General features: G+C 44.4%; 1 protein-coding gene across 1 annotated transcript in view; it reads right to left on the minus strand.

Annotated features, from left to right (window-relative positions):
* Positions 1-1,056: 1,056 nt before the first annotated feature.
* The window catches only part of C1QTNF9 (C1q and TNF related 9), a 14,641-nt gene continuing 5,888 nt past the window's right edge, over positions 1,057-9,809 (minus strand). Inside the window, 4 exon segments of the mRNA XM_006159528.3 lie at positions 1,057-2,212; positions 4,063-4,125; positions 7,230-7,298; positions 7,301-7,406. Of these exon segments, the coding sequence (XP_006159590.1) occupies positions 1,443-2,212; positions 4,063-4,125; positions 7,230-7,298; positions 7,301-7,385 (987 nt within the window). The 5' untranslated portion in view covers positions 7,386-7,406 and the 3' untranslated portion in view covers positions 1,057-1,442.

A 9,809-nucleotide genomic window follows, 5' to 3' on the forward strand; every position in this document is an offset into this window, starting at 1 on the left:
AGAAAAAAAAAGAGAAAGAAAGAGAAAGAAAAAACAAATTTAGAAGGTAAATAATGAAAAAATTCTAATGAAATTTTTCCTGGTGGGTTTTGGACTGGCTTGGGGACTGTGATTCTTTTGTTCCTTTCCCTTCTTCCCTTTTAGAACAGTTTATTCTGCATTTGACTCACCATCATATTGGGTTGTCAAAAAAGTCATGACATATTTTTTCTGTTTTTCTATGCAAAAATGCATTATAACTTTTCCAATAACCCAATATTTTGGAAGCACATAACTTCTCTGATTTCACAGGTTCACAGAGGCAGAGATACTTGATTCCAGGAAAAATCGCAAAATTGGTCTCACATGTGACTGATTAAAAGCCTTAAATACTGAGAATTGGGCCCTTGAGGATGATAGATGAAATTTTGGACTTAGAGTTGATGATGAAATTGTTAAGACTTTTGAGGATGAGGTGGCTCCTGAAAAGGATGTCGGCTTTGAAGGGGCAGCATGCAGACTGGTTAAACTGGGTCTCCCTAAAAGACATGCTGACATCCTAACCCTTGGGTCCTATGAACTTGACTTTGTTTGGAAATAGGGTCATCGCAGATGTAATCAGAGGCAGGTTCTACTGGATTAAGGCAGGCTCCAATCCAATCTGACTGATGGCCTGCTAAGAGGAAAGTTGGGATAGAGGCAGAAACAGAAGGCAGACAGACATGAGGCTAGGGGCAGAGCCTGGAGTGGTGCTACAAAAGCCAAGGAATGACGCAGGCCTCCAGCAGCTGGAATGCCGCAGGCCTCCAGAAGCTGGAAGCAGAAAACAAGGATTTTCCTTTACAATCTTGGGAGGAAGCATCACAGCCCTGCTAAAGCATCGATCTTGAACTTTTAGCGTCCAGACTGTGAGAGAGTAAATGTGTGTTGTTTTAAAACACCCAATTTGTGGTCATTTGTCATGGCAGTTCTAGAAAACACAAATTCAAGTCAGGCAAGTGGGTTACCAAACAACTTCTTGTTGGATTAAATGGTGATTAAAACCCAAGCTAGAAAATAAGCAGAGCGTCATTGTCACCAGCTCAAAGCCTTTATTAGTTTCCAAATGGAATAGACAGGTTACTTTTCTTTCTTTCTAATGCCTTCAGGAATACAGATGAACAATCTCTCATAACGTGGCTCCTTAGAGCACCATGACAGTATCACAACACTCGTCCCACAAGACGCCCACCTGCAAAGGAAATGGTTCTATAAAGTATAAAATTATAATCATGTAACTACTTTAAAATGTACCTTGGCAAGATAGTAAGTGGCATGGGATCAGTTTTAGGATGAACTTTCCTATTTTCACATTTTTGGATTAATTGTCATAGTTGGATGAGTGAATATACAGGTGTTATCTAACTTGCTCACCAAGTGCATTGTGATGGGTGGTGAGGCTACTTTGCACCCTCTTCTCACCCTCAGCTGCTGAACAGAAGGAAGCCGGTGAAAGTTGTGTCATCATCCTCATCTGCAAACAAGCCATTGAACCTCTCTCCCCCAGTCACCTGCATCCACACCTCATCCCCAAGCTTCAGCTGCAAGACGATGCCCCCGGATGCCTGGTCCTCAGAGCTCATATAACCGTCTTTGGTGTGCAATATTTTCACCCCATTTTTGACCAAGGATACCTGAATGTTCCTGGAGAAAACGGTGATGTGGTAGGTGAAGTAATAGACTCCAGCAATGTGGCAAGTGAATTTCCCTGTGGCTACGTTGTAATGGTTGAATTCGTTGTATAGGATCCTATCGAATTTAATGGGCATGTCTGAAGGAGGAAACTTGCTCAGCACAGTAAGCCCCACAGTGAAAGCACTTTTTGGCAACACTGGAGTCTCACCAATTTTCCCTTTTTCTCCTCGATCCCCTTTCCAGCCTCTTATTCCTCGGACTCCGGGCTCACCTTGGGGCCCCATGGGTCCAGCTTCTCCCTTAGGACCAGGTTTTCCAATGGGGCCTACAGGGCCAGGCAAACCAGTAGGGCCCAAAGGTCCAGTGTCACCCATTAGACCTTTGAGGCCAATGGGGCCCACATCACCTTTATCCCCCTTCTGCCCCTGAGGGCCAGTCTCTCCTTGAAGGCCTTGCTCTCCCATGGGACCAACCAATCCCTTTGGTCCATGTTTCCCAGGAGACCCTCTTGAGCCTTGATCACCTTTGATACCTTTTGCTTCAACTTTTCCATCTGCTCCTAAATAAAGAAAGAGAAAGAGACAGTCTGTGAAACACCTCTATCTGAACTGTGGCTCTTCTGTTACTGAACATACAAATATGGCAAAATAGTTGCATGACTTTGGTATATACTCAGGGTTTCAAAACTTGGTTACTCTCACATCTCTCTCTCTCCCTCTCTCTCACACACACCCCCTTTGTGACTTGTGTGTACTAAATCAGTGTGGGGCTTACATTAGGATGACAACTCTCACCATCGAAGTCTACCATGGTGAGTACTGAACCAGGCTGACCTTCGACAGAAAACACTTCTCCAAGATGGCATGAACTACAAAAGGCATATTGACTCGAATAACTTTCAACTAACTGAAACTGAGCCCTAGGAACCTCTTCACTCGCTGGAGTGAACACAAAGTCATCAGTCAGCGTGACATTCACAGTCCCTCCTGTCCAGTTTCAGCCTGTCTACCTCCCCCTTTACAGTGCACTATTCATCGATGTGTATAAACAGTTGGTGCTTCCCGTTTCCTCCATCCAACTGGAGAGTAGTGGAGCATGGATTCTGGACTTGAACACCGGGCTCCATCTTGTCTCCATTGCTTATGCGTGTGGGATATCAGGCATGCGTAGGGGACTCCTCCACCTCTGTTCCCTCACCCGTAGAACCAGAAATATAGTACTACCTAATTTATAGGGCTGTGGCATTGAGCGAGTCAACACATGAAATGATGAGACACAAAGAGGACATTATGTGTATTAGATGTTATGACCGGCTCTCCCATCAATGCTAGGGTCTTCTCTACCCTACAGGGCCCGAATCCATTGCCACCTTCTCCTTTCAGCGTTGCCAGATACAAGGATAAAATTCAGCCTCATTCTTCAGCATTTATCCACTAAATTAGGATTTAGCAAACTATGATTTGCAGGTCGAATCCAACCTTTGCCTGTTTTTATATTGCCACAAGCTAAGAATGGTTTGCATATTTAGAAGGCCATAGATAATCTTCCATGACACACATTAAAAAAAAAGATGAAATTCAAATTTCAGGGACTAGTAGATAGCATGGTGGTTAAAGCACTGGATTTCACATGGCTGACTCTGTGGTTTGATTCTCAGACCTGGCAGCTTGAAAAACACACTGGGTGTATGTGCATGTGTGCCCAAAATCCCAAAAGGAGAAAGGAAGAGAGAGGACTGCAGTATGGCCATCACCCCTGGGGAGTAATTTCTTATTTTCTCTGTCTCTAAAAAAAGATTAATAAAAAAATTCAAATTTCACACTTCACACAAACAGCATCACTAGGACAACTAGAACGCAGCAATGCTTTTTTGTTTGTTTGTTTTGCTAGTAGTTAGAGGGTATATGTGCTCATTGGAGAGATGGGAAAGAGAGAAATGAGAAATCACCCCTCAGCGGGAATAGCTACACTGCAATCCCTTCTCCTCCATTCTCCTCCTGGGATTTGGGGCATACATGTATGTGCATCTTGTGTATTTTTCAAGCTGCTGGGTCTGGGACTCCAATCACTCAGTCAGTCATGTGGGTTCCAGCCTCCCTGGCCTCCATGCCATTTGCTGACCCCAGTGACAACACTTATTTATGTGACATCTATGACTGCTCTTTGCCACAATGGTGGAGATGACCAGGGGAGACAAAGACAAACGGCCCATGTAGTTGAAAATATTTACTCTCCAGCCTTTAAAAGCCCAAGAAGAAGTGCGCTCATCTTGCATTAATCCTGAGCTTCTGGAGAGCAAGAATTATCATCCTCAGAGCCTGGTATAGGACTTGTCCATAGTAAGCACTTAATCATGGCTGTCAAATCCTTAAGAGTTCAGAAGCAGAGTGTGGTAAGTAGGAACCCAACCTCGTTCTCCTTTCTCTCCTCTCATCCCATCCTTTCCTGGGCTGCCGGGATGTCCTGATTCTCCTAAGTAGAAAAGAAGAAACAGAGACAAGTTGAAATTCAGTTCCGATTTGTCTAGTCACTGGTCTCCATCAGTGATGTATGTTGGGTGACCCCAGCCCTAAAGGCACTTCCTCTGTCACGCAAGTGCAGGTTGAGAGAGGCAGGCGAGAGTGAGCATCCACGGTGTTGAGCCGTGTGAGCTGAGAAATGAACGGGGCTAATTCCCACACAACCAGCTCTAGTATGTACCACGAGGGCGTAGCAAGCCAGGATGAGCAGGAGGGCATGCACTAGAGAAATGACACCGTGTTTTTCTCCAGTGATGAGGACTTGGGAAGGGATCTGAATGTGAGAACGCTGGGACTTTTCACATTCTGTCCCTTTTCCATCACTCTTGTGGAGAGTGGAGTGGATGGTTTACTAGCCTCCTATAAAAAACATAGACGACTCTGGTTGTGTGACATTATTTGGGATGAAAGGAAGAGTTCCAGAAGGATTTCTCTGGAACCTTGGAATGGTGACAAGTGTCACTGATTAGGTTGGCTTGGGAGACCCTGGTGGTAACATCTGGTGTGTGAACACTTGCTGACCACGTGCTCATCCTGATGCTCAGAACAGGCCACTGTGAGCTCCAACTTAATGTGCCATAAGTCAGTGGCTTGAGGGTGGCTGCAGCCGTGGCATAGAAGAGCCCACTAGACCATGGGTCACTACAGACTCTGGCTTCTCCCAAAGCAGCAGAGACCCCATATTTCAGCCCCACTGATCTGCCTATGGAGTGACAGGGGTAGGCTGGGCCAGTTTCCAGGTCCCCATACAGGACCGGCACAGGCAGATTTCTATCAGTCTGGTTGGGAAACCTGTACCCCCAAACAGCCTTGGGTACTATGGGGATTCTGCAGAGGACCTTATCTCTTCCTCATCCTCCCATCCCACTCCCTTCACTGGCTCCTGGACCAGAAACATAAGTCTTCCTTCCCAAGTTACTTCCTTTTGTTTTCCTGCTTAATTCTCAGTTCCTTCATTCTCTAGAGCAGCACCCTGCAAACATTCATGCTCATGAACCCTCAGAGAACAATATGAACATGGACCCCAATCAGTGTCCAGTTATGTATTCCTAAATTATGTACAGGCAATGTGCTGAACTGTGTCTATTATAAACATACACACAATAGATTTTAAGAAGCTACAGACTAATTGAATTTTACAGTGAACAATGTGATTAAATATCTTTCTATGAAATACAAGTTACAGGGACCAGCAGATGGTGTAGTAGTCACATTGCCAGATTCCCACATGACTGACCACAGTTTGAGACACAGTAGCTTAAAAATCACGCTGGGGAGAACCAGCAGTTAGCGTAATGGCTATGTCACTGGACTCCCACGTAGTCGACCGTGGTTTGCGTCCCGGACCTGGTGGCTTAAAACTCACGCCGGGCGCGTGTGCGTGCGTGCCCAAGATCCCGGGAGGAGAATGGAGGAGAAGGGATTGTGGTATGACCATCCCCCCTGGGGGGTGATTTCTCACTTTCTGTCTCTCTGTCTCTCTCTGTCTGTCTGGCGAGCGCACGCGCCCTATAGCGAAAACCTCTCAAAAAGAAAAAAAAAAATCACGCTGGGCATGTGTGCTTGCATGCTTAAGATCCTGGGAGGAGAATGGAGGAGAAGAGATTGTGGCATGGCTATCCCCTCGGTAGGGGTTGACTTCTCACTCTCCCTCTCACTGTCTCTGTCTCTTTCTCTCTCCCCAGAAATAGCATGTACCCTAAGGCAAAAAAAAAAAAAAAAAACCTTCTAAAAAATAATATATATAGGTTATATATAATATGAACTACATAGGAAATATACATAAAAACATTTTATACTTCTAAGCAATATGTAAAATGTGAAGGAATGGATAGCATTGACAAAGAAGGAGAGAGACTGTAGGAGAGAGGAAGACAAATTGGATATTGGATATGAGTGTTAATCTTTTCCTTCTATATTGCTCTATATATTAATCTCTCATTTTGTATATATAAGACATTTTACAGTATAATTTTTTTTTAATTAAAAACTATATAAAGAATAAAATCCACACTCACATGTACATGCATACACACCACTCAGTGGTCTCAATGGGAAGGTAGAAGCCTTGATTTCATTAAGACTAAGTTTTGCTACTGACTTAGACTGGGCTTTTGCTTCTTGAAAATGGGACAGGTCTAATGACTGAATGTGACTGGCAAGTGGGATTAGAAGGGATTATTTGATAAAAGAGACCTCACAGAGAAAAGTTTCTAGGAAGTAGTTGGAAGGAAATAAAATGGCTTTCTGGCAACCATTGGCTTCATCCAGACCACTCAATAAGCTATTAGGCCACCATATGTCATGAGCTGAAACATGAGAAGCAGCAATTTATCTCTTAAACTGAGATTTCCCAAATCTCACTGTTTTCTTCCTGCAACTGGATGGATCATTATGCATATTTTCTTGGGTATGTGACCCCACAGTAAAGTCCAGTGCTCAGGAAGAACACCCCATTTGGAAACCAAGTGTATTGGTTGGTGTTATAGAAGCCAAACACATTTGTTTTAGCAAATCTCCCTCCAGAGATTGAATCCATATCCACAAACCCTGGGGTGGGTCTTAAAGTAGGTCAAAGATACTCGAGTAGCAGCTGTTAGGGCTTCAGACCATCATCTACCTCTGTATTTCCTGTCACCCTATGTCACTTGCCTTACAGCATAATGAGGCAACTCTCACCTGCATTGCAGCTGGGTGCTCTGCAGTTAGCATCTCCCTATTTGCCCCATGTTGCCAAAGATCAGTCATCCCTGTGGCAGGAAAACCTAAGACCTCACATAGTACCCAAAATGCCCTGTGGGATCAGCGATGATGGCTAACAAACAGGTATCCCCACCAGGTGAGAAAGCCCATGGGGCAGGGGTTTTGTTGTCTTTTCCTGCACCTTGCATCTGGCATGCAGAAAGCTCTCTTGTGTTTTCTGGGCAGATGGATAAATGGATAAATTAGGTGTGAACGGGCAGTTAGAAAATGGCACAAAGGATGAATAAGTAGATGAGATAAGTGGACTGAAAGGGATAATGGAAGGGCAGCTGCCAATAGTCAGGTGGTGAGTACCTGCATCCCCCTTGTCACCCTTTGCTCCATCTCGTCCATCTCTTCCAGGCAGACCGTTGTGACCGGGATGCCAGGGTGCCCTTGCCTGCATGTGTCCTGTGAGTTTACATCCCTCATGCAGATGCTGATGGCAAGCAGGAGCCACCAGGTCCTCATGGTTCAGATGTCAGGCTCTGACTGAAAGGGAAACACAAACCAAAAAGACAAACTTTTGTCACTGAGGTCATGGGCACAGCCTCTGTTCCTTGCAGTGGCAAATGGGTGACTTGTCCCCTGCAACAGACTGAAACCTGGTCAGGTTGGACAAAATGGTCAGGGCAGGTGAGGGCAGAAACCTGGTAGTAGATCAAGCTTGTTAAACCAGAAGGATATTGTGCTCAGAGGTAGCACACATGATTGCCCATTTCACTTGGACAAACCCCTTTTCTGAACTAGAAAAGAGATCAGTGCTGACCTATCTCACAGGGCATCAAAAAGACCAAATGTGATCCCAGTCTGCATGAAAGCACATTATAAATAGCAAAACAAACAGAATTACCACCTGATTGCTAAAGAATTGAAAGCAGGCGCTGAAACAGAACACCCACATTTATTACAACATTATTCACAATACCCTAGAGGTAGGAACAACCCAACTGTCTATGGATGGATGAATAAATAAACAAAGCATGGCATACACACACACACACACACACACACACACGATGGACTATTGTTTGGGCTTCAAAGAGAAATGAAATCTTGACACACACCATAACATGATGGACCTTGAGGACACTTAGTAAAGTGCAGTAAGCCTAGCAGTAGCTAGAGCTGTCAAATTCATAGAAAGAGAAAGTAGGATGGTGATTAGCAGGAGCCGGGGATGGAGAAATGGGAGTTATTCTTTAATGCATACTGAAATTATTCTTTAACTTCAGTTTGGGAAGATGAAAAAGTTCTGGAGATGGATGGTGGTATTGGTTGCACAACAAAGCAGACATGTTTAATGCTACCGAACTGTTCACTTAAAAAAATGGTTAAACTGGTAACTTTTCTGTTATATGTATATATACATATATTTGCACTGCATTAAAAATCAAATTAAAATGTTAACAATAGTAAAGCAGCCCGAGCAGTCCTACCCTGTTAAGATGTCTTCTATGAGTTGAGGTCTTATTTTATGAGAGCCACTGTGAAGACAAGCATACACACGTGTGTGAACACACAGATACACGCAAAATGTCACACAGTTGGTAGCACGTGCTGGTTGACATTGCTACTCAGCAGGCTGAAGCCACAAGGGAATCCTGGGTTTGATTCCGGGGCCACCCTAAAAGCAGGGTGTGGTTTGGGAGAAGTGAACTTTCAAGTTCTTTCCTTTACAAACACTGCCCTCCCTGCACCCCACCTCGGGGCATTGATTTTCTTTCCAACCTCACCCGACTTAACCCCGACTTGGGCAGTGCTGTAAACAAAGAGAAAAGCATATACGAGTCACCATATACTATAACTTAGGGTCAGACTCCTGACAGGTCAAACATCTCTTAGAGGGGTGTGTGGTACCATTCTCTGTCTTCGTGGTACCTGCCACAGTTGGGATCTTATGTGTGTTTGTGTATTTGTATGGTTAAAAATCTGGCTCCCCGCCTGACTGTCTTTTCCTCATGAAGACATTCCCAGTACTCTATATTGAACCAGGAACTGCAGGTTGGACAAATATTTGTCAAATGGAGTAAGTTTGCCATAGGAGATATCTTAAGACTTAAAACAAAAACCTTAGTGCTATTAGTCAGAACCCAGATCCTCAGATAATGCTGATGGCCAGGTAAAGCTACAAAAATCTTTGGCAAGTTAAATAGCAAATGCATCTATACTTTGAACCTGTAATCCCCTCTCTAATTCTTAATAACCCTAAATGTGTGTGCCAAAGCTATTGACTAATAGTGAAGAAGTCCACAGTACACATACTGTGTAGCAAATGGAGTGCGGGTTAGTAAGTATAAGAGTGTGTAGTCACTGGCCGGGTGAAGTTCAAGTAGAAATAGGTAAAAATATGTGTGCTGCGGCATAGGAAACGGAGACGGGGCCAGCAGGGAGAGGAAGTGGTGAAGGCACTGGACTCCCACAAGGCCGACGGCCACAGTCTGAGTCATGGACTCAGCAGCTTGATACGCATCCGGGTGTCCGTGAGTGTGTGCCCAAAATCCCAGGAGGAGAATGGAGAAAAAGGGATTGTGGCCTGGCCATTCCCCGGGGGTGATTTCTCACTTTCCTTTTCACCGTGTCCCCTTGTCTTTCTCTCTGGCAAGAGCAAGCGCCCTATGGCAAAAACCTTAAAAAAAAAAAATAAAAAAGACTAAAATGCCGTGCACATTATGAATGTATCTATATGTATATTTGCATATTGATGAAAACTAGATGTGCATAAACACAAAGAAACAGATTGCTTTAAACGGTGGGGTTATGAGAATTCTTCCCCCCCCTTTTCTTTTTTTGGGAGAGGTTTTTGCTATAGGGCGTGTGGGCTAGCCAGAAAGACAGAGAGAGACAGAGAGACAGAAAGCGAGAAATCAACCAGGGGGGGCGGCCACGCCGCAA

This window comes from Tupaia chinensis, unplaced genomic scaffold (genome assembly GCF_000334495.1).
Source record: "Tupaia chinensis unplaced genomic scaffold, TupChi_1.0 Scaffold000634_1, whole genome shotgun sequence".
NCBI lineage: Eukaryota > Metazoa > Chordata > Mammalia > Scandentia > Tupaiidae > Tupaia > Tupaia belangeri.